A 25,086-nucleotide genomic window follows, 5' to 3' on the forward strand; every position below is an offset into this window, starting at 1 on the left:
ACGTTCAGACTTTCGACGTAACTGAACGTTCCCTTGTTCGGGTGTTGTGAGACAGAGTAAATATAAATGCCTGACCTACTTCCTTTATTCATAGCTTCCAGGGTTAGTGGCCAGAAGGGACCATTAGACCATCCAGTCTGACCTTCTGTATAACACAGGCCACTAAAGTTCACCCAGTTACTCCTCTATTGAGCCCAATGACTTGTGTTTGACTAAGGCCTGGTCTACACTACAATTTTACATTATAGAATCTTAGAGGCACAGGGTGAGAAGGGACCGTAAGGGTCATCTAGTCTGACCCCTGCCGAGATGCAGGATTGGTTGTGTCTAACCCATCCCAGACACATGACCATCCAACCTCCTTTGGAAAACCTCCAGGGAAGGAGCTTCCACAACCTTCTGAGGAGACTGTTCCATTATTCTCTTGTTCTTGCAGTTAAGGAGTTTTTCCTGAGATTTCATCTAAATCTGGTGTGCTGTACTTTCATCCCATCGCCTCTTGTCCTGCCCTCTGTGAAAAGAGAGAACGACTTTTCCCCATCTTTTTTATAGCAGCCTTGCAAGGATCTGAAGACCACTGGCATGTCCTCCCTCAATCTCCTCTTTTCCAAACTAAACATACCTGGTTCCTTCAGCTTGCTCATACGACTTGCATTCCATCCCTTGGACCACCTTTGTCGCTTGCCTCTGGATCCTTTCCAGTTTCTCTACATCCTTCCTATCCCTTAGTGACCCAAACTGGACACAGTGTTTCAACTGAGGCCTAAACAGCACCGAGTAGAGTGGTAGTATCACTGACCGTGACTTGCATGCTATGTCTCTGTTAATGCAAGCCCAAATTGCATTTGCTTTGTTTGCAACAGCAAAATCATCCACACCCCTGAAGGATGTCGCTATATCAACCTAACCCCTTTGTACACAGCATGAGGTCAACAGAAGTATTCTTCCATCGACCTAGCTACCACCTCTCTGAGACGTGGATCACCTACACTGCCAGGAGAGCCCCTGGCGTTGGTGTAAGTCGTGTCTACACTGAAGCAGTACGGCAACACAACTGTAGCGTTTAAAGTGTAGAGAAGCCCTCAAGCAGATCTTCCAGAAAAGAGTCCAGTCTGGAGCCCCAGACATGCGGAGTTTGAGAATCCACCAGTTCTCTTCACAGTTTGTTCCAATGGTTAATCACCCTCAGTGCTAAACATTTGGCACTGATTTCCAGCTGGAATTTGTCTTCCTTCAGCTTCCAGCCGTTGGGTCTTGCTCTGCCTTTCTCCGCTTTACCAATGGTTTTCACCCCATGAAAGTCTCTGCTTGATCGTCTTTTTGATAAGTTAAATATTTGATGCCCTTCAAGTCTCTCACTGTCCAGCATTTTCTCCAGCCTCCAATCATTTTGTGTCTCTTTTCCGCACCCTCTTCAACTTTTCAACAGCCTTTTTGAAATGTGGAGCCCAGACCTGGATGCAGACGGTTTCACCAATGCCATGTGCAGAGGTAAAATCCTTCCTCTGCTTCAACTCACCACTTCGCTGTTTATACGTCCAAGGATCGAATCAGCCCTGTTGGCCACAGCATCACACTGGGAGCTCACAATGAGTTTGGCATCCACAGAGACCCCTAAATCCTTTTCAGGGTCCCTGCGTCCATAATACCGTGCCCTAGTCTGTGGGTTGGGCCTGCATTGCCTGTTCCGAGAGGATCACTTTGCATTTGACTGTATTATAACCGCTCTGCCAATCTTCGGGTCGTCCACAAATTTTATCTGCAGTGATTTTCTATTTGCTTCCAGATCCTTGATGAAAATATTAAATACCATCGGGCCTAGAACTGGTCCCTGCAGAACCCCACTAGGAACCATCCCATTTGCTGACACTGGCCCCTTGACAGCGGATTTCTGAGATCTGTCAGTTAGCCAGTTTTTAGTAAATTTTACCTGTGCTCTAATGATATTGTAGAGTGTTCACCTGAATGTTTTTCCCGACTAAATCAAATGCCTCAGAGAAATTGAAGTTTATTGCATCTGCTCAGTATCCTTGATCAACCAAACCTGCACTCTCATTAAAGGATGAAATCAGGTTTATTTGACAAGACCTCTTTTCCATAAACCACGTGTTTACTGGCATTAATTATTTTCCTAGAATTATATTCCCAGACCAGCCTTTCCATTGTTTCCGAACCTCATCATGCCTTCTTTTTTTAACTTTCCCTTCATTTTTTAATAGTTTACATTTCACACAGAACTGTCCTGTATTTGCATTTTTCTTTTTCTTTTTTCTTTTTTCTTTTTTTTTTTGGCTGTACTGCTGACAGATTGCTTACTTCAGGTTCCAAATCAGAGGTGTGGGTGATCCGTCAGTTCGTAGCCCTGGTGTCTGTAACTCTATGGTTCTACTGTGGAGGCTGTTTAACATCCTCCTTGGCAGCTAATGGACTGGAGACTATTCCATCACCTCATGTGATAGGAGTACCTCCTACTGCTTCTTTCCAAATGCAGAACAAACCTATTTCTGCAACACATCTACGTTTTCTGCAACATTAAGAAGTTTCCTTTCTCCCTCTAGGAATTGGCTTAAACCTTTTTCTAGGGTTTTTTTAGTTCTTAATGCACTTAATAGCCTCCTTTTTGTGATCCTTAGCCCCGCCAAGCATGGAGTTTCCCCTGATGTCTTTAATGTTCCTTATCAATTTTCATAACTTCCCATTTGTATTGCCTGATAGCTATATTCCTTTTTTTCCCATTTGTATCTAGTGCTTTTTCCCACATAAATGCTGCCTTCACTTTGCCATTGAAAAGGGTTTTTAGCCAAAGTTCTCCACTTCCTTGACTGTGGAATCATGACTTTTTAATTAGCCAATAACTCTTCTTAAAGAACTCCCAAGTTTCATTCCCCTTTTTCCTCCCAATCAGTTTTGCTGATACTTTTCCCCAGCTTTGGGGAATTAGCCCTTTTGACTGGTATCTGTAGATAGCTATTAACGGTTGGGAACTGTTCTCTGCTTGTCTATTTGAATGTAACCAGTTCCACTCTTTTATTTTGTTCTCCTCTACCATATGCTCCGTCCTTTGTCTCTAAACTAAACAGTTCCAGACTTTTCAGTCCACATATGGCAGCCTCCCCCAGACTGAGAGCCTGTCTCGGAAATCCACTTTCTATCTGCTTTATCTGTTAGAGACTGGGTGACAAAAATTGAGCCTGTGTCCAGAGCAGGTTATTGTCCATCCTATTCCTTAGGCAACCAAACATTGTGTCCGTTTTGGTCACTACTGCAAAGAAGCAGGTGTTTCCATGGAGCTGCTCTCAATGATGCCCAAGATTTTTCCTGAGGTGTGTTCGAGTTGGGATGTTTTCCACTGGCACATGTCTTGGCAAAGGTTTGGGTTTTTTCCACTCACAAATTTTCAGTAACTAGGTGAATGGGAAACTCCCTACAGCATGGACTGTGTGCACATTGGCAGATATTTTTCCCAAAAAGCCTTTAAAGAAAATCATTTTTGCACATTCACACTGTCTTTCTCTTTCGGCATAGCAACAGTGAGAGCAATGCACTGTGGGTAGCTATTCCACAGTTCAGCTCTCCTCCTTGTGCCGAGATGTGTTGTGGGAAGGTGGAGTGGATCACAGCACATCATGGGTTAAGGCTTAATGTTCAATGATGCATCGTTTTCTGTCCCAGCATTCCATGGATTCCCATCTCCCGTTCACGGCACTTTTCAACGTCCCTTGTTTTCTGCTCAGCCCGCCACTTCTAGCTGCAGGAATGGATCCCTCACTGCTCTGCTAGCTGTCAGTAGCACATCGCAAATGGCAGTGGAATCAATCTTGAAGTTGCTAAGGCAATGAGGGTCACAGTTGCCTGACACGGTGTCCTATATCAATAGCAGCAGCATTAGGTTGCTTTTAGCAATCACAGAACAGCTAAACACGGTGGAACATCGCTTTTGGGCTCAAGAAACTAGCACTTAATGATGGAATTGCATCGTTATGCAGGTCTGGGAAGATGAGCAATGGCTGCAGGTCTTTCGGATGAGGAAAGCCACCTTCCTGGAACTGTGTGCTGAGCTTGCCCCAGCCCTGTGGCAAAGAACACCCAAATGAGAGCTGCCCTCTTGGTAAAGAAGCACTTGGTGATTGCAGTGTGGAAGCTGACCACTCAAGGCTGCTACTGGTTGGTCTCAAATCAGTTTGCAGTTGGGAAATCGATCTTTGGGGCTGCGTGATATTGTGGATGGCTTTGCAGAAATGCATTTTCCTAGCCGTGGAGGGGTGATAGATGGCATGCATATTCCAATTTTGGCACCAAAGCTCCTTGCGATATTGTATATCAATCAGAAGGGGTACTTTTCCATGCTGTTACAGGTGCTTGTGGATCACCGAGGGCATTTAATTGACATCAGTGCAGGGTTGTCTGGAGAATTGCATGATGCATGAATCTTTAGGAACACCAACCTTTACAGAAAGCTGCAAAAGGGGACTTTCTTTTCAGACCAGAAGATCCCCATAGGGATGTCGAAATGCCCATACTGATCCTGGGAGACCGGCATACACCTTAATGCCAGGGCTTATGAAAGCCGTACATGGGAAATCTGGATAGCAGTAACGAGTGTTTCAACAATAGGCTGAGTAAGTGCAGGATGACTGTGGAATGTGCATTTGGCAGATTAAAGGCACGCTGGCGATGCCTTTTGGGCAGGTTAGACCTCAGTGAGGAAAATATTCCCATGGTCGTAGTCATGTGTTTCACATTGCATAATATTTGTGAAGGAAAGGGCAAAAACTTTGCTCAGAGGTGGACTGCTGAGACATGATTCTTGTCTGCCCATTTTGAGCAGCCAGACACCAAAGTTATTATACGGGCACAATGGGGGCAATTCGAATCAGGGAGGCTTTTAGGCAACACTTTGAAGATGAGAACCAGTAATCTTTGTTGCTATGCTTCGGATTGTAATACATAATGAAGTCCAGTTTTGTTCAAGCCCAGGGTTCAATGTCAGGAAATGATAAAGCCACTTGCTTGTTTACTGCTGCCATCTGCTATCATAATTTACATGGAAACAAATAAAGAGTGCTTATTGTTCATATAACTATGCTTTTATTGTCAAAAAACACAACACCATGCATACACACAGAGAAACTAAGATTCTTAGGAGGGGGAGGGCTGACTTTTAGAGCTGAGCCTACTTCCAGCTGTCGTTTAAAAACCTGTCTGCAGGGGTAGAGTGTAGGGGAAAGCGTGAAGTCCCAGAAATCGGAAAGTAGTGTTCGGGTGGAGTCTGGGGAGGGCATGGGAAAAACCTCTGAATATGCTGAAGGGGAGGGCAGACACACATCTGCTCAGTCTGGAGCATTACAAGGGACCGCTGCTTGTTGGTTTGCTGCTCCAAAACTTTTATCAGCCTCTCTATTGCATCCCTAGGGCATGCCTCATTTCCTTTTCTATCCTACTTGTCATATTCCATCCACTTCCTGCATTCCATCTTTTCTGCTTCTGAGTGCTGAAGCACCTCCCGGAACATATCTTCCTTGCTCCGTCTTGTGCTCTCTCCTATCTGGCAGAGACACTTGGCTGGGGTAGAGGGAGTGCCTCCTTTCAAGGAAATATCTGTTAAAACACAAGTAACTATAAACAGAAGCATTATTGTTAACTACACGTACAGGATTGAAACACTACATTAAAATACACCGTTGGTAATACATCAATCACTTTCTGGATGACCCAGGACAAGCACACATGCTGGTGAACACCACAAGCATCGTGAGTTTACCCAGGAGTAGGGGACATTGTGTGTGGGAGAAAAGCACTGTGAAAGGGGTCGCAGAGCACTTCTCAGGGAGCAATATTCTAAAGTTTCCCACCCTTTTCCACAGATGGGGGTCATTGTAGAAGATATCTCTCTCCTGAGGGGAAGCAAGGAAGCAAGTGCGCATCTACTACACACTTGTTTCCTCCCTCATCCCTATGTTGCTCGCCTGTGTGCCGCTTTGGTCCTTGTCCAAGTAATTGCAGAATGACACAGGAAAGTGTCCCTCAATGGGGGAAGGAACAAAGCAGCTCTTCCACCGTACTGTCTAGCTGCACGGGAAAATACCCAGCACACAGAAACACAGCCAGACTTGTACATTTGTCTTCCCTCAACGCATCTCCACACTTCACAAAGCAAAATCACTTACCAGGGGTCTCCTCTCCAGCTTCTGGCTCGCCTGATTGTGACTGCTGAGACTGTCTGGACACCTCCAGAATGGAGAACAACTCCTGACTGGACGCAGCATTGGACGAACCCGGCACGGGCTCCACATCTCCTAATGTATTCAGCGCTTCATTGATGACTTCCTCCTCTGGATTAGGTCAAGTTTCTGTCAGTTCTAACCCAGGTGATTTATCCATGGGGTTCTTGGCCATAGAGGTGGGGTCGCCTCCACGGATAGCATCCAACTCCTTATACACACAGCAGGTCTGGGGCACAGCACCGGAGCGACCATTTGCCTCCCTTGCCTTCGGGTATGTGTGCCTCAGCTCCTTCACCTTTGTTCTGCAATGCAGTATGTTCCGATCACAGCCCTTTTCCCACAAGGTGCACGAAATCTGTGTGTAGGTATCGAAATTCCTACAACTGGAGCACAGCTGAAATTGCACAGCTTCCTCTCCCCAAATACTGAGTAGATCCAGCAGCTCTGCAGTGGTCCCGGGGGAGAGCATTTTCTGCATGGATTCACCATGGTTACCTGGGAAGATGTATTGTAAGCTCTCCATGCCAAGCAAACAGGAAGAGGAATTTCAAAATTCCCGAGACTTTAGATGGGGGGCAGGTGGAAGGAGTTTACCTGGATGCAGGGTAGCAGAGATGAAATTTCTGACCAGAGTGGTCAGGATGGGCATTGTGGGATGCCTTCGGGAGGCCTATTACTGCGATAAAATCAAGTGCAAGTGTCTATACTGGCACTTTGGGGACAAAACTTTTGATTAAAAAGCCTTACAACTTTCATCAAGGTGGTTTTATAATCTCACTGAAACTGAGGAGTTCCATCATCGAAAGTGGCTTTGCAGAGTATACACCTCCACTGTTTCTTCACCAAAAGCTGCCTTTTGGTGAAAAAACTTCACAGTATAGACAAGGCCTAAGGAACAATGTTGGATAACCAGTATCCACACTCATGTTTCCTGCGGGTTCGTATTAAGGTTTTCCACACCGTGATGTGTAGGAATTATTGATGCATGGAGCACCATAAAATATGGAATTGGCATTAGTAGGGTCAGTTCTTCATAATTCATTTATCTGAGTAATGAAAATGTCATTTTTCTGTGAAGAGCAACCAATCTGCTTCACCTATGATAACAGCTTCCAGTAGTGCATGTAATGTCTCATATTAACATTGTCTCTCCACCAGGCATTTGTACTGTGACCATCACACTAGATACATACAGGAAGTCAGGGGAAAGTACGGTGCATGCAGGAGATACCATTGTGCCTCAGCATTGGACATCTTCTCCCCGCCTCCATGTCAGATTCCAACACAACCGACTTCACCAACCCCTCCACCTTCATCCTGCTGGGCATTCCTGGCCTGGAGGCAGCCCATGTCTGGTTCTCCATCCCCTTCTGCATCATGTACTTCATAGCCATCTTGGGGAACATCACCATCCTGTTCATTGTGAATATGGAGCCGAGCCTCCATGTCCCCATGTACTATTTCCTCTGCATGCTGGCTGTCACCGACCTAATCCTGTCTACATCCATCCTGCCCAAAACACTGAGCATCTTCTGGTTCATGTCCAAGGAGATAGATTTTAGTGCCTGCCTCACCCAGATGTACTTCATTCACTGCTTCTCAACAATGGAGTCTGGGATCCTCGTAGCCATGGCTTTTGATCGTTATGTGGCCATTTGTGATCCCCTGAGACATTCCACCATCCTGACAAACCCTGTGGTGGCCAAGATCGGCCTGGCTGTGGTCCTGCGTGGAGGCATGCTTGTACTGCCCCATCTCTTCCTGGCGAGGCGGTGGCCATATTGCAGAACCAACATCATCCCCCACTCATACTGCGAGCACATAGCCTTGGTGAAACTGGCCTGCGCAAACATCCGTGTCAGTAGTTACTACGGCCTCTTTGCGGCATTCTTGGTGACTGGTGTGGATGTGTCTTTTATTGCCGTGTCCTATACCCAGATCCTCAGGGCCATCTTCAGCCTCCCCACAAAGGACGCCCAGCTCAAAACTTTTTGGACTTGCAGCTCCCACCTCTGTGTCATCTTAACTTTTTACATCCCAGCTCTCTTCTCCTTCATCATGCACCGGTTTGGCCACAATGTGGCCCTGCATTTCCATGTTCTCCTTGCCAACGTATACCTACTGGTGCCCCCTGTGCTAAATCCCATCATCTATGGGGTGAGGACCAAACAGATCTGGGACAGGCTGCTCCGGCTCTTTACTTATAAAGAGACCTAAAGTATTCTCCTGGTTCTTTGGCTCTCAGACTGAGCTCCGTGCAGAGCTGGCTGGTGACATGGTGCTGGGTCCTCTTCCCTGAATCACTGACTGGATAGTCAAAGAGACATTAAACCCTTTCCTGGCCTTAATGTGCTCTGTAAGCATAATAAACTGGGGAATCGGTCTGTGTACAACTCATTAACTCATAAAGTTGCCACCTTTCTAACTGGACACTTGACACCCCCTTGCCCTGCCTCTTCCCCCAAGTCCTTTCCCCCTTCTGTGCCATTTCCCCCAACACCCTGCCCCTGTAGCTCCCTCGTCCCCTCCCACCTTAACTCGCTGGATCATCTCCACCTCCCACCCCAGCAGCTGGCTTCCCTCAGCTCCAGGGCTGGGACGGGAGCTGCTGCAGCCTGACAAGCAGCCTGCAGTGAGTGCAGTGAGGACACAGCTCTGGGGCAGACAGGCAAATCAGGAGCAGACAGGGAATCCGTATAAAAGCAGCTGAAGCTAGGGAGCAGGGTTCTGTGGCAGGCCGGCGATACTGTGCACTGTACAGCTTGTGGGCTCTAAAGCTCAGCTACAACATCCTGAGGGAAGAGATCATTGTGTGGCTTATTTCTTTAGCATTTGGCTCCCTTTTTCTCCTCCACGCTGGGAGTCTGTAGCAGGCAGGTACCTGCAATGGGGATGGGCTGGGAGCCCTTTGCCCTGAGCCAGGCCTCAGGAGCAGGGCTAAGGAATCGGCTTTGGAGATAGGAGGGCAAGAGCTGAGAGAGACAGAAGGCTAAGACCCTGTGTTAGCTGGGAAAGCGGGATGCTGGGCAAAGGCTGGGGTGGCTTTGATAGCTCACAGGGCAGGAGGTAAACAGCCCACCTACCATTAGCCAGCTATTTACACATGTGCAGGGCACCTTATCTGGAACTACAGGGGCCACGTTGCCCAGGGGTTGAAGCTGAAGAAGGACGCTGAGTCTAACATCTATTCTGCAGGTCATTGCTGGTCACTACACAGAGGAGCACCCATGGGAAAAAATGAGGGGGGTGATTAGCCCCTACCGGCAGCCAAGCTCCCCTCCCTCCCCCCAGCACCTCTCACTCACCAGTGGCCTCGGGGATCAACTCCTCCCACTCTCTCCCTGTGCCTCGCACCCGCCACAGCTCAGCTGTTCTGCAGCTTGCAGGAGGGGCTGGGAGGGAGGGGGAAGAGCAGAGATGGGGCATGCTTGAGGGAGGGGGCATAAAGAGGCGGGGAAGAGGTGGGGTGGGGGTGGGGCCTGGGGGAAGTGTTACCCGGTATTGTGAGAACCCCCAACAGGGGCAACTTTATTATTTCACTCCAGGTGGTGTAAGGAATAAATCAACAGGAACTCAGCGATTCTGTCTCATCAAGGAGTAATGCAAGTAAGCGTGCTCTTGCCTCACACTGCCGTTTATTAGATGTAAGCACACACAAGCAATAGGTTTAGAACATCCCAGATATTGCCCTAACATCTGGAATGGTATTGAGTAACTGTCATAAATATAAATGGAAGGGTAACAACCTTTATGTATGCAATAACATCAAATCCCTCCTGACCAGAGGTACAGAATCCCCTTACCTGTAAGGGGTTAATCAGTTTCATTAACCTAGTTGGCACCTGACCAGAAGGACCAATGGGGAAAGAAGATACTTTCAAATCTGGTGGTGGGGGGGAGGGAAGGTTTTGTTTGTGTTCTCTCTGTGTTCCCTCTTGAGACAAAGAGAGAGACCAAGCAGGTAATCCAGCTCCTACTGAAATGATGCATCTAAAATTACAGAAATTGTAAGTAATAGCAAGGAAAGGCAATAGATTATCTTTTGTTTTAGCTTGTGAATTTTCCCTATTCTAAGAGGGAGGTTTATCCCTGGTTTTGGAACTTTAAAGTTGAGCCTAGAGGGGAATCCTCTGGGTTTTAAATCCTTTTATTACCCTGTAAAATTGCCTTCCATCCTGATTTTGTAGAGGTGCTTCTTTTACCTTTTTCTTTGTAATAAAGTTCTTCTTTTAAGAACCTCATTAGTTTTTAGTGTCCTAAATACCCAAGGGTCTGATCTGTGCTCACCTTGTTAACCTATTTGGTTGGTATATTATTCTCAGGCCTTCCCAGGAAAGAGGGTGAAGGGGTTTGGGGGGAGATTTGGGGCAGGGATAGGACTCCAAGTGGCCCCTTCCTGAATGTTTGTTTAAATCACTTGGTTGTGGCAGCAATACCATCCAAGGACAAGGAAAGGAATCTGTGCCTTGGGAAAGTTTTAACCTAAGCTGGTGGAATATATGCTTAGAGGGTCTTTCATGCGGGACCCCACATCTGTACCCCAGAGTTCAGAGTTACCCTGACAGTAACTAACAGCAGGTTCACAGTGGCCAGTTGCTCACCCACCGGGGAGAAAAGGTGTTAGGAAAAACGTCTCTCAATATGGCTTCAGAGGGCTGCTCCGAAATACACTCTATTAGCCAGTCCTTTATAACTAACTTCTTCGAAACACTGGATCATCCCTTCCTAACTTTCAGTAAACTTTTAATATCAGAGGGGTCTGGATTCAAGGTTTTCCAACCACCAAGGTTTTCAGTCTGTTATTTACTTGTCTGTCCCCTCCTCCCATTCTGATGGGGATGAGTATAAAAATATTGCTCGGGCATGTAGGAATGAAATCAGGAGGGCCAAATCGCACCTGGAGCTGCAGCTAGTAAGAGATGTCAAGAGTAACAAGAAGGGTTTCTTCAGGTATGTTGGCAACAAGAAGAAAGCCAAGGAAAGTGTGGGCCCCTTACTGAATGAGGGAGGCAACCTAGTGACAGAGGATGTGGAAAAAGCTAATGTACTCAATGCTTTTTTTGCCTCTGTCTTCACTAACAAGGTCAGCTCCCAGACTGCTGCGCTGGGCGCCACAACATGGGGAGTAGATGGCCAGCCCTCAGTGGAGAAAGAGGTGGTTATAGACTATTTAGAAAAGCTGGACGTGCACAAGTCCATGGGGCCGGTCGAGTTGCATCCGAGAGTGCTAAAGGAATTGGCAGATGTGATTGCAGAGCCCTTGGCCATTATCTTTGAAAACTCGTGGCGAACGGGGGAAGTCCCAGATGACTGGAAAAAGGCTAATGTAGTGCCAATCTTTAAAAAAGGGAAGAAGGAGGATCCTGGGAACTACAGGCCAGTCAGCCTCACCTCAGTCCCCGGAAAAATCATGGAGCAGGTCCTCAAGGAATCAATCCTGAAGCACTTACACGAGAGGAAAGTGATCAGGAACAGTCAGCATGGATTCACCAAGGGAAGGTCATGCCTGACTAATCTAATCGCCTTCTATGATGAGATTACTGATTCTGTGGATGAAGGGAAAGCAGTGGATGTATTGTTTCTTGACTTTAACAAAGCTTTTGACACGGTCTCCCACAGTATTCTTGTCAGCAAGTTAAAGAAGTATGGGCTGGATGAATGCACTATAAGGTGGGTAGAAAGTTGGCTAGATTGTCGGGCTCAACAGGTAGTGATCAATGGCTCCATGTCTAGTTGGCAGCCGGTGTCAAGTGGAGTGCCCCAGGGGTCGGTCCTGGGGCCGGTTTTGTTCAATATCTTCATAAATGATCTGGAGGATGGTGTGGATTGCACTCTCAGCAAATTTGCGGATGATACTAAACTGGGAGGAGTGGTAGATACGCTGGAGGGCAGGGATAAGATACAGAGGGACCTAGACAAATTGGAGGATTGGGCCAAAAGAAACCTGATGAGGTTCAATAAGGATAAGTGCAGCGTCCTGCACTTAGGACGGAAGAACCCAATGCACCGCTACAGACTAGGGACCGAATGGCTAGGCAGCAGTTCTGCGGAAAAGGACCTGGGGTGACAGTGGACGAGAAGCTGGATATGAGTCAGCAGTGTGCCCTTGTTGCCAAGAAGGCCAATGGCATTTTGGGATGTATAAGTAGGGGAATAGAGAGCAGATCGAGGGACGTGATCGTTCCCCTCTATTCGACACTGGTGAGGCCTCATCTGGAGTACTGTGTCCAGTTTGGGGCTTCACACTACAAGAAGGATGTGGATAAATTGGAGAGAGTCCAGCGAAGGGCAACAAAAATGATTAGGGGTCTGGAACACATGACTTATGAGGAGAGGCTGAGGGAACTGGGAATGTTTAGTCTACGGAAGAGAAGAATGAGGGGGGATTTGATAGCTGTTTTCAACTACCTGAGAGGTGGTTCCAGAGAGGATGGTTCTAGACTATTCTCAGTGGTAGAAGAGGACAGGACAAGGAGTAATGGTCTCAAGTTGCAGTGGGGGAGGTTTAGGTTGGATATTAGGAAAAACTTTTTCACTAGGAGGGTGGTGAAACACTGGAATGCGTTACCTAGGGAGGTGGTAGAATCTCCTTCCTTGGAAGTTTTTAAGGTCAGGCTTGACAAAGCCCTGGCTGGGATGATTTGATTGGGGATTGGTCCTGCTTTGAGCAGGAGGTTGGACTAGATGACCTCCTGAGGTCCCTTCCAACCCTGATATTCTATGATTCTATGATTAGCAGAAACTGCCAGCTAGATATGACCTTGCTCCTGTCTTCAAACTAACCCTTAACTATGTGGTGTTCTGTTTCATTAATTCAGGGTGGCTGATGCACATAATATGTTCGCAATTAGCTTGATCACATTCTGGGCTACACACACCCCTCAAATCCAGGGCAAGAGAAGGGATGGAGTGGGGGTGGGGCCTGGGGTGGAGCGGGGGTTGGAAGAGGAGGGGCGAGGGTAGAGGCTTGGAGTTAATATTGGAGTGGGGGCAGGGCATGGCATAGAGTGCCGATTGAGCACATCCCGGATAGAGAGGAACTCAGCGCTTATGCCACAGCTAATGAGCTGCTCAGAGTCTTCGCTCAGGCTTCAATTCTGGTGGGATTCTCCAACAACGTGTCCCCACAAATCTCCCCAGCAGGCCTGATCAGTTAGGGGTTCTCAGACCACGCCTCCTGGATGGGGCCTTGCAGGTCGGGAATGTGTGTGTGCACATGCATCCGTGTGTGTGTGCATGTGCATCCATGTGTGGTTTTGTGCACATGGAGCTGCGTGTGATGTGCACATGGGTGTATGTGTGTATGTGCCTCTGAATCCATGTGTGTGTGTGCACCCATGGGACTGTGTGTGTTTGCATGTGCGTCCATGTCTGTGCACCTCCAGAAAATCCCATAGCTCAGCGGTTTAGCACCCTCACCTGGAACGTGGGAGACACAGATTCAAATTCCTGCTCCACTGAAGGTTTGTTTGTACAAAGTGAAACAGCTCCAGACAGACAGACTGACTGAGGCCCACCCAGAATAGCCATTTGCCAGGTGCTCAGGGCACTCACATGGGACTTGGGAGACCTGTGTTTAAGTCCCTGCTCTAAATCAAGTAGAGCAGAGATTTTGTATCTGGGTCTCCCATGTCTCTCTCAGGTCTCTCACGAGAAAGCGCTGACCTGTCTGAGGCACCTCACTCCAGGAGAGGGCTCACAGCTGTCAATCTCACGGGGAAAATGGGCTCTTCTCTTCAGCCCATCAGCCAATATCCTAGAGACCTAAATTAGTGGGACTTAGGTGCTTAAGGACCATGTATGGGCTTTGGAGACCAGAGTGGCTGAATTGGAGGAGCTAAGGGAGACATGAGAGGTACATAGATGAGACTTCCCGGGACAGAGAAGAATAGTCCCACCCCCGGTCTGACAGCCTCTGTGCTGTTGAGGATGAAAGTCTCAGGGAAGGCGAATGAACGTCTCAGGGAAAGAGAACATCCAACTGGAGCAGAGGGAAACTATCCCATAGTTCGGACTCTCCTTCAAGATGATGTTGTGTTCTCCTCTTGCACTGAGGATACCTGAATTCTTCAGAATGCTTTTCTCTGCTCCCCAGCATCACCCCTGTCTTGTCTGGGTTCAGCTTCAGCCAGCTGTTCCATCCAAGAACTGGGCCATTTTGGTGATAGTCAGGTGGTTGTACGGGAAGGATAGGAGGAGCTCGGTGTCACCTGCATATTGCTGGCATTTGAGTCTATGTTGTGTGACCAGTTCCCATAGTGGCTGCATGGAGATGTGAAAATCCCCAGAGAGAGAAATGATCCTTGTGGGACTGCACCAGGGAGGGGTCTAGTGCTGGAGGTGCAGTTTCCCATCACTGCAAATTGGGTGCGTCCCTCCAAGAAGGATTCAGACCAATATAGTGCATCCCTCTGGACTCCTGCTGCCTCTTAGGGGAGACAGCAGTATATCATTGCCAACAGTGTCAAATAATGCCATGAGTTCCAGGAGGCTGAGCACAGATGTCTGCCCCCCATCCATTGACAAGAGGAGATCATCTATCAGTGCCTGTAAAGCAGCCGAAGTGGATAGCAATTGATAGAAATGAGAAGTTATGAAGTATAGAAAATGGATAATGGAAGCAAAAGTCACTGGAGACAAATCCATGGCTAGCAGGGCTAAGGAAAACTAGAGGAAGATTTTTATGTATATTAGAAACAAAGGAAATCCTAAGAGCGGTATAGGCCTTTACTAGATGAAGATGGTAAAACTGTTAATGATGCTGAAAGGGCAAAAATGTTCATTAAATCTTTCTGTGCTGTATTTGAAAGAAGCAGAATGCTGTACTCATGAACATGAACTTCTTTGCAGTCCACTGGTAGCTATGGAGGATGGAAAACAGCACCTACTAGGGATCAATATTTTTAAATCAGCTGCCCCAGATATCTCACACCCAGAGAGTCCTAAAAGAGCTGTCTGAGGAGATCTCTGCCCCACTGATGTTAATTTTTAATAAATATTAGAACACCAGGGATATCCCAGAAGACTGATAGAGTACTAATGTTATGTCAGTATTCCAAAAGGGATGATTTGGGTATTAAATGCCTGGTAGCTTGACATCAGTCTGGGAGATAAAAATGGAAAAGCAGATGGGGGACTTAGTCGATAAAGAATTAAAGAGTAGGACTACAATTTATGCATTTTTTAGTCAATAACAAGTTTGAGTGATAAAGGGAACTTGGGAGGTGGAACAGACTTAGACCATTGCATTGTTTGAGTTAGTACCACATGACACTCAGATTAACAAACTAGCTCTAGACAGTACCACTAGAGCACTCATTAGATGGAGTGAGACTGGCTAACTGATAGATCTCAGAAAGGAGATGTTCACAGGGTCCATAAGCAACAACTCCAAGTGATGTGGGTGTGACGTTCCCCTCTGGTGTTATCTGGACCCGTGATCTGCTAGGCCACGCCAATCCTTGACTCTGGGAGCCAGCCTTACCCTGCTGCAGTGAGAACCCCCACTCTTGGGCTGATCACGCACAGCCTCTGGCATGTCAGCTGCTCCCAGCTCCTTGCAAGCGAATGACACTAGCCAATATTTCCAGTCCCAGAAACACCCTAGGAACCTCCGTCTTGCAGTGTCCAGTTATGCCCTCTGGATGCTGCAAGCTTATATGAGTTTGTCAATTTAACAAAGAAATTGATATGTACCAGGCTTGTTATCCCAAGGGGAGTCTCTGCCACACTTCAAACCAAACGCACTGCTTCAGGTAGAATAAACAAACAAATTTATTAACTATAAAGGTAGATCTTAAGTGATTATAAGTCAAAGCATATCAAGTCACAGTGGTTACCAAAATAAAATAAAATATAAGCACGCAGTCTAAGCTCTCAACCCTATTAGACTGGGCAGCAACTAGAGTAAGCAGTTTTTTCTCACCCCCCTGCATATTGCAGTCCTTAGTACACAGGTTTGTTCCTTAAACCTAGGCCAATCTCCTGTGTCGGAGTCTTGTCTTCTCCTCTGTGTCTTGGTTGCTTGCAGCACAGGTGGGGGCAGGGGAAGGGCCCACTTTGTGTCCACTCTGTCTGTTTTATACCCTCAATCCATGTGCTTGGAGAACACAAGTCCAGGCATGTTTGGGGGGCATTGCTGAGTCTCTCTAAGCAAGGTTGAGCAATTCTTCTGGTGTGGCCTCAGGCAGGTGAGTCATTGCATTGTAGCTCCCTTGCTGGACAATGGCTGTTGATGGGTTGTTCAACACCCCAACCCTGGTGTTGGTTACTTTCCTTTGCTGTTGCCTCTGCAGAGCTAATATCTGGCTGATCCCCAACTTACAGCATGTTTTAGTGACCACCACACTGCACAATTCTCATAACTTCATATGTATTAATGATACACATATACTGATAGCGAAAGGACTTTCAGCAGATCATAACCTTTCCCCAAGGCATGCTTTATATGTGAGATCACAATTATATGAAAATGAAGAATCTGGGGGTATAGAATGTCACACCTCCCTCAATGTAGAGGGAAATATGCAAAGTTTCCCCACCCCACCAGATATGAATTGCCCAAACTGGGTTTTGAAATAAACAAGAAATAAGTTTATTAACTACTAAAGGTAAATTTTAAGTGAGTATAAGGGATAGCAAACAGAACAAAGCAAATTACTGAGCAAATAAAACAAAACACACCACCTAAGCTTAATTCACTAAAGAAACAGGTTACAAAATGTAATTTCTCACCCTAAATGTTGTTTAGGCAGGTTGCAGAGTTCCTGCAGCTTAGAGTTCTGTTTTTTTCTCTTTACAGACTAGACCCCTGTCATAAATATAAAGGGAAGGGTAAACCCTTTTAAAATCCCTCCTGGCCAGAGGAAAAATCCTCTCACCTGTAAAGGGTTAAGAAGCTAAAGGTAACCTCGCTGGCACCTGACCAAAATGACCAATGAGGAGACAAGATACTTTCAAAAGCTGGGAGGAGGGAGAGAAACAAAGGGTCTGTGGCTGTCGGTATGCTGCTTTTGCTGGGGATAGAACAGGAATGGAGTCTTAGAACTTTTAGTAAGTAATCTAGCCAGGTATGTGTTAGATTATGATTTCTTTAAATGGCTGAGAAAGGAACTGTGCTGAATAGAATGACTGTCCCTGTCTGTGTGTCTTTTTTGTAATTTAAGGTTTTGCCTAGAGGGATTCTCTATGTTTTGAATCTAATTACCCTGTAAGGTATCTACCATCCTGATTTTACAGAGGTGATTCCTTTACTTCTATTTACTTCTATTTCTATTAAAAGTCTTCTTGTAAGAAAACTGAATGCTTTTTCATTGTTCTCAGATCCAAGGGTTTGGGTTTGTGGTCACCTATGCAAATTGGTGAGGATTTTTACCAAACCTTTCCCAGGAAGTGGGGTGCAAGGGTTGGGAGGATTTTGGGGGGAAAGACATGTCCAAACTACGTTTCCCAGTAAACCCAGTTAGAGTTTGGTGGTGGCAGTGGATATTCCAGGGACAAAGGATAAAATTAATTTGTACCTTGGGGAAGTTTTAACCTAAGCTGGTAAAAGTAAGCTTAGGAAGTTTTCATGCAGGTCCCCACATCTGTACCCTAGAGTTCAGAGTGGGGGAGGAACCTTGATAACCCCCGTCTCAGCCTGGACTCAGCCCTTGCCTTTCCCCAGCTTACTTCCTTTGTCTCTTCAGGTGCTTTCAGCAGTTTGGGTGGGGAGGCAACGAAGAAGAGCCCTGATTGACTCACTTCCCAGCCTTAAGTATCATCTTCATAAGGCAGAAATCCTTTGTTTCCAGTGGAAAAATACCAGCAGTGTCCAAGGTGGTACTCCGTACCAGGTGACATCATCAGATGCCCCTGCAGTGTCAAAGCAACATCCCAGGAAGCTCCTCAGGAAGGTGGGAGATTAGAATCTTCAAAGTTTTATTGTCCTTCTTAAATGGCTCATTCAGGCTGATTGTCTACTGTCTGGTGAGCATTCCCCCAAATACACACACACTTATAATTGTTACATAGTCAATATTCCTAACTTGAGATACAGAAATGATACATGTTTACAAATTAGATAAACACATTCAACAAATCATATCCTCTCCAATGATACCTCTCATGACCCAGCTTCCATAAAACATATCTTAGTTATGCCATATGCATATCATAACAATATTTCTATGAAGAATATGGGGTGTAGCATCACACTGGGTGCTCGTTCATGGGAAGCGTGGTACTCGAAAGGCATGGGATCGGCACCTCACCCTCGACACGGTGGGGGAGAGGCCCCCCACAAGATAATGAGGGGAGCCACGGCTGCTGAGACGACCGCCACACCCCCTGGTAGAGCCCAGCAAGTGGAGCTGGTTGCGGACGCCATGGAAGCAGAGGGGAGTGGCGTCGCCCGCCTCTTGGAGTCCCTTCCCGAGGAGGCCTCGGATGGAGCCCCCCCAGTCCCCTTGTCATCTGTACCCCTGTCAATGCCAAGGCAATTGCTGTCTTGGTTGCTGGCAGGGAGAACTCTGGGGCTGCGGGAGGAGACTTCAGCTCCATCTTCAAGGAGATTTTAGCCCTGGGTCTGACCCTAACCACCCAGGGGGAGAACAACCCCTTGCCAGAGGGCCTCGATCTGGGTGGCGGCTTGGTACAGCACCCCCTCCTCCTCTCTCCCCCTTACCTCAGGCTGCTGCCCCCACTCTCCACCTTGGGTGCCCCTGGCTTTGTCCACATGCCCGGTTGCAGACGGCACCTCACTCGTGGCTGCTGAGCCCCTCGTGGAGACAGCCGGTGCCAAGGGGCCAGGTCCCGAGACCTTGGGTGTGCCCCCTTCTGAGGCAGAGCTGCCACCTCCCCTCCCAGTTGGCGTACCACCATGCCTGAAGCCATAGTTGCGAGTGCTTAGCTCCTTGTGGTGCCCTGGCCCAGCACCACTGAGGGCCCCCATCCCATCCCCATCCCCTCGGCTCGTAAACCCAGTTGAGAGGTGCTGCACACTTGGAGCTCAGCTGCCAGGGATCCTGATCCCACTTCCACCCCGACCCTACTCGTGATCCCATTCCTCGCCCCAACCCCGCTCCCACCCCTGTCGCATTGCCCGCCCCTTCCCCCTCAACCTCCCACACTGTTGCCGCCATGGGAGTTATCTCGTTCCCTCTATGTTTGGACAACCCGCAGGGGGTGGTTTTCTTGTCTCCCATCCCCGACCCTTTAGGGGGCTGCTCTCTTCCCTCTGCTGTCCCCTCCCTTGCTGGGGATAGGGACGGGTTGCGCTGCACCACCAAGGCAGGCGCCATGCTGGGGATCTTCCCCCTGTTTGCCTGTCTCCGTGGGCCACGGGGTCATCAACAATCCCGAGTCCATAAATCCATCCCACGCTGTGCCGTGGGACGAGCTGCGCCACTTCCTGGTGGACACCAGTGGTTTCAAGGGTAAGGTGCAGCTCACTCTCCAGCACTGGTGGGGACAGCCCAGGACCAGGCCCGAGCTAGGATCCAAGGTGCCGAGAAAGGCGGACGCCTGCTGATAGAAACACATCTGCTCTGGGCCTGAGTGTGGAGCGTAGCCATTGACTAAATTCAATGTCAGCCCCTCCACACAGGCCCAGAGGTGCAGCAGGTGACCCGGCATGACCTCAGCCACCCCCAGCACCTCGGGCTGTCGGTCGTGGGTGTCAGGATATAGATATTCAGGCCTGTCTGTAAAGGCCTAGATGCTAAGAATGTAGGTGTATTCTTAGCTCTTAGCTAGTTCTAGAGGTATAAAAGAGAGAATCAAAATCACTGTCTGCCGGTGTAAGGTCCTTCTCTTACTGTGACAGTCTGAGGCCCTGTTCTTAGGCTAAGGCCTTTGGCTAAGCCACAGAGGCAGCCATAAGCTGGGAAGTGACCGGTCACCTCCTCACATCCCAACCTAGTCAATCTGGGGCTGTCAGGAAGCGGATCCGATCTATCACCTCCAGAGAAAGGGAAGAGCCTAGAAGATGTAAAAGGAAGATTAGGTTGATAGTTTTCTGTTCGGTAAGAACTCACTTATCAATAGACACAGCTGGGAAACCCTTATGTTTTTATAGATGTAGTTGTGAAATCCTCACTTCTGTATTAGAGTTCCCACTTTGCTCTTGTTTATTTGCATGGTCTCTGTCTGGTTCTGTGATTGTTTCTGTCTGATGTATAATTAATTTTGCTGGGTGTAAACTCATTAAGGTGGTGGGATATAATTGGTTACATAATCATGTTACAATATGTTAGGATTGGTTAGTTAAATTTCAGTAAAATGATAGGTTAAGGTATAGCTAAGCAGAATTCAGAACTCAAGTTTTACTATATAGTCTGCAGTCAATCAGGAAGTAAAGGGGGAAATAGGGGTGGGGAAATTGGAATCATGTTTTGCTAAGGGGGAAATGGGAACAGGGAATGGGGGTGGGGAAATTGGAATCATGTTTTGCTAAGGGGGTGGGAATGGGAACAGGGACACAGGTGTAAGGCTCTGTGGTGTCAGAGCTGGGAAGGGGGACACTAAGGAAGGAAACTGGAATCATGCTTGCTGGAAGTTCACCCCAATAAACATCGAATTGTTTGCACCTTTGGACTTTGGGTATTGTTGCTCTCTGTTCATGCGAGAAGGACCAGGGAAGTAAGTGGGTGTAGGAATAAGCCCCTAACAGTGGGAAACAGGGTGGCTTCCCCAGCCAAATGAGCACTGAGGTAGCTAAAGTACACACAATCTCCCCATTCCAGCTGCCAACTAGCCTCAGTGGCTGAATCTATGTAGGTGTCCTGCAGGAAAATCACAGAGTATCCTCCCTCCTGAAGAAGGAGAGCACCTGGCACCTGTGGAGACCAACCCTATGGCCCCAGGTGTTCAAGGTGGTAAAGATGATTGGTGTCATAGTGAGGACTGGGGAGGATCCTCGCTGGCAGCAGTGCCAGAGACCCCCCCAGCGGGCCTCGCAACAATCTGTGACTGACCCTGAAAGCCAGCAGACAGTCACAGAAGTTGCAGGCCTGCTGGTAGGCCACAACATCCTGCCTCCTGGTCTCCCTCCCATCCTCCAAATCAGCCCTAATAAATCTCCAGGTATGGATGGGCTGACCTTGGAGTTCTGGGACGTCCTCAGCCCGGAACTTGTCACCGTCTGGCACAAGTCCTTGAGGAGCAGGTTCCTCCCTTTCTCATGCAGGCTTGCGACCAAAGAAGGGGGACCTCCGTGACTTTCAGAACTGGCACCCCGACTTGCTCCTCAGCACGAACTACAAAGTCATACTGAAGGCCATCTCGCTTCAGCTGGGGTCTGTGCTGCAGACGTGGTCCATCCTGACCCAACTTACATGGTCCCGAGCTGCTCCATCTTTGATCATTTCTATTTGTTCTGGGACCCCCTGGAGCTCGGGTGTAGGGTTGGTCTGTTGTTCACCCTCCTGTCCCTGGACCGGGAGAAATCATTTGACAGGATGTATCTTAGGTTTGACATGAGTATCTCATGGGTACTCATTTGACATGAGTATCTCATGGGTACTCTGCAGGTGTTAGTCTTTGGTCCCCAGTTTGTGGTTTTTCTCCAGGTGCTGTATGCCTCTATGGAATGCTTCGTCAGGCTAAACTGGACCGTGACTGAACCAGTCAGCTTTGGGTGAGGGGTATGTCAGGGGTGTCTGCTGTCAGGCCAGCTGTATACTCTGGCAAAAGAGACCTTCCTCTTTCTCCTCCGTCAGATGTTGACTGGGTTGGTGCTCCGTGAGCCAGGGTTGTGGCTGGTCCTGTCAGTGTACGCCAGTGAGGTGCTCCACTGGGTCCAGGACTTCGGCAACCTGGTACAGGTGGAGGCCTGTCAGGCGATCTACTCAGAGGCTTCCTCCGCCCAGGTTAATGGGGTCAAGAGCTCTGGCCTGATGGTCGGGGACAGGTGGCAGACGAGCTCCCCTGAACATGCACTTGAAGCCATTCAGTGGAGCGCGGGTCCACTGCTCTATCTCAACATGTAACTTTCCACCACGCAGTATTCAATATTCAGTATTCGGCACATGGGTGTGCCATGGATTTATATTGAGGCAATATGATATTTTCTGTCTTATTATCTCTCCCTTTCTTTATGATTGCCAACATTCTGTTCGTTTGCTTGATTGCCGCTGCACTTTGAGCAGATGTTTTGACCCTATCAACTCACATTAGATTGTATGACCTATCTGTATCCTTATATCTTTGGGCTTTTCCTGAACTCTTCACTCATGCTCCTTGTCCTAAGGGGCAGGAGACTGGGACAGAGGCATCTGTCTATAAATAGGTGGGTCATTAATGACCAGCCCTAACGAGATCTCGCCCAGACAGAAAAAGGGAGTAAATACATTCTAGATATATTGGAATTGGAAAAGGTACTGAGAAGGGCAACAGAAATGATGAGGGGCGTGGAACAGCTTCATATGAGGAGAGATTAATAAGACTGGGACTTTTTAGCTTGGAAAAGAGAAGACTAAAGGGGGGATATGACAGAGGTCTATCAAATCTTGAGAGCTGTGAAGAAAGTGTTATTGACGCCTTCTCATAACACACGAACTAGGCGTCACCTGGTAGAATTAGTCAACAGCAAATTTCAAACAAACAAAGGGAAGTATTTCCTCACAGTCAACCTGTGGAACTCTTTGCCACAGGATGTTGTGAAGGCCAAAACTATAACATAGTTCCAATAAGAACTAGATAAATTCATGGAAGATAGGTCAATCAATAGCTATTATCCAGGATGGGCAGGGATGGTGTCCCTAGCCTCTGTTTGCTAGAATCTGGGAGTGGGCAACAGGGGATGGATCACTTGATGATGACCTGTTCAGTTCATTCCGTCTGTGTCACCGGGCACTGGCCATTGTCAGAAGATAGGATATTGGGCTAGATGGACCATTGGTCTGACCCAGTATGGCTGTTCTGATGTTCTTATAGAGACCCAAGATGTATCTGCCCACCCCCCCCCCGCTACAAAGAACTAGACCCCACTCCCCTCCCAGAGCTGAGATAGAACCCAGGAGTCCTGCTGGGGTCTCTCTCTCTCTGCAGAGTTAGTAACAACGTAAGCATATACAGTAATATTTTAAACCTAACGTGTCCCTTAAGTGACTTGGCACAAGATGTCAGAACGTGTTAGTATCAGAGCTGAGGGGGTCTAATATTTATTCAAGTTTCTTTCTTTTATATCAGAATTAGATACATTGCTCCTGTCAGCTAATTGCTAAGTTATTGGCAAAGAAACCAGAGTTGTGAAGACCCTAAGTAGCCCTTGGAATCACAGTTAATGTTGCCTCCCCTACCAAAATGTGAAATGGCTCCCTTGTAGCTGTGGTGAGGGGAGGGAGGTGGAAATGATCCAGCAAATTACAGGGGGAGGAGAAGGGAGGAGTAAGCGACAGGGGCAGGGCCTTGAGGCAAAGAGGCAGAGCAGGGGCGGAGCCCTGGCAGAAGAGGTGGGGCAAGGGGTGTGAAACCAGCAATGAGAGATGTGGCAACCCACTGAATTGTACATAGACATATTCCCCAGTTTGTCATGCTAACACAGCACAGTAAGGACAGGAAAGGATTTAATGTCTTTTTAATTGTGTGGTATGTGATTCAGGGAAGAGGGCCCAGCACCATGTCACCTGCCAGCTCAGCATGGAGCTTGGTCTGAAAGCCAGAGCACCAGGAGAAAACGTCACATCCCTATATGAGTAAGTAGCCAGAGTAGCCTGTCCTGGATCTGTTTGGTCCTCACCCCATAGATGATGGGGGTGTAGCATGGGGATCACAAGCAGGTACACATTGGAAATGAGAATGTGGAAATACAGGGCCACATTATGGACAAACTGGTGCGTGAGGGAGGAGAAGATAACTGGGATGTAAGAGGCTAAAATGACAAAGAGGAGGGAGCCATACGTCCCAAAAGTCTTGAGCTGGGCATCCTTTGTGGGGAGGCTGAAGATGGCCCTGAGAATATAGATATAGGACATGGTGATAAAAAACACATCCAGAGTGGTCACAAAGAATGCCACAGAGAGGCTGTAGTAACTACTGATGCGAACATCAGCACAGGCCAGCTTCACCACGGCCATGCCATCACAGTATGTGTGGGGGATGATGTTGGTTCTGCAATATGGCCACCACCTCGCCAGGAAGGGAGTGGGCAGTACGATCATGCAGCCACGCAACACCATGGCCAGGCCAATCGTGGCCACCATGGGGTTTGTCAGGATGGTGGAATGTCTCAGGGCATTGCAGATGGCCATGTAGCGAACAAGACAGGACCAGGTTGCTGATGGCCAGCATGCAGAGGAAATAGTATATGGGCCCATGGAGGCTTGGCTCCCTCTTCACAATGAACAGGATGGTGAAGTTTCCCAAGACGGCTATGGCGTACATGGTGCAGAAGGGGATGGAAATCCAGACATGAGCAGTCTCTAAGCCAGGAATGCCCAGCAGGATGAAGGGGGAGGGGTTGGTGATGTCGGTTGTGTTGGAACCTGACATGGAGTAGTGTCCAACTCTGAATCATAGAATATCAGGGTTGGAAGGGACCCCAGAAGGTCATCTAGTCCAACCCCCTGCTCGAAGCAGGACCAATTCCCAGTTAAATCATCCCAGCCAGGGCTTTGTCAAGCCTGACCTTAAAAACCTCTAAGGAAGGAGATTCTACCACCTCCCGAGGTAACGCATTCCAGTGTTTCACCACCCTCTTAGTGAAAAAGTTTTTCCTAATATCCAATCTAAACCTCCCCCATTGCAACTTGAGACCATTACTCCTCGTTCTGTCATCTGCTACCATTGAGAACAGTCTAGAGCCATCCTCTTTGGAACCCCCTTTCAGGTAGTTGAAAGCAGCTATCAAATCCCCCCTCATTCTTCTCTTCCGCAGACTAAA

At 47.9% G+C, this 25,086-nt stretch overlaps 1 protein-coding gene across 1 annotated transcript; it reads left to right on the forward strand.

Moving 5' to 3' along the window:
- The first annotated feature begins 7,442 nt into the window (after window positions 1-7,442).
- On the forward strand, window positions 7,443-8,441 carry LOC141995051 (olfactory receptor 52R1-like). Its single transcript, XM_074965851.1, has one exon. It carries the CDS (start codon window positions 7,443-7,445, stop codon window positions 8,439-8,441), a length of 999 nt encoding a protein of 332 aa, XP_074821952.1.
- Window positions 8,442-25,086: the final 16,645 nt, after the last annotated feature.

This window comes from Natator depressus, chromosome 1 (assembly GCF_965152275.1).
Source record: "Natator depressus isolate rNatDep1 chromosome 1, rNatDep2.hap1, whole genome shotgun sequence".
Lineage (NCBI taxonomy): Eukaryota > Metazoa > Chordata > Testudines > Cheloniidae > Natator > Natator depressus.

Excerpts from the sequence above, each read along its gene's own strand:
- LOC141995051 (XM_074965851.1), top strand. The coding sequence starts at position 7,443 with ATGCAGGAGATACCATTGTGCCTCAGCATTGGACATCTTCTCCCCGCC.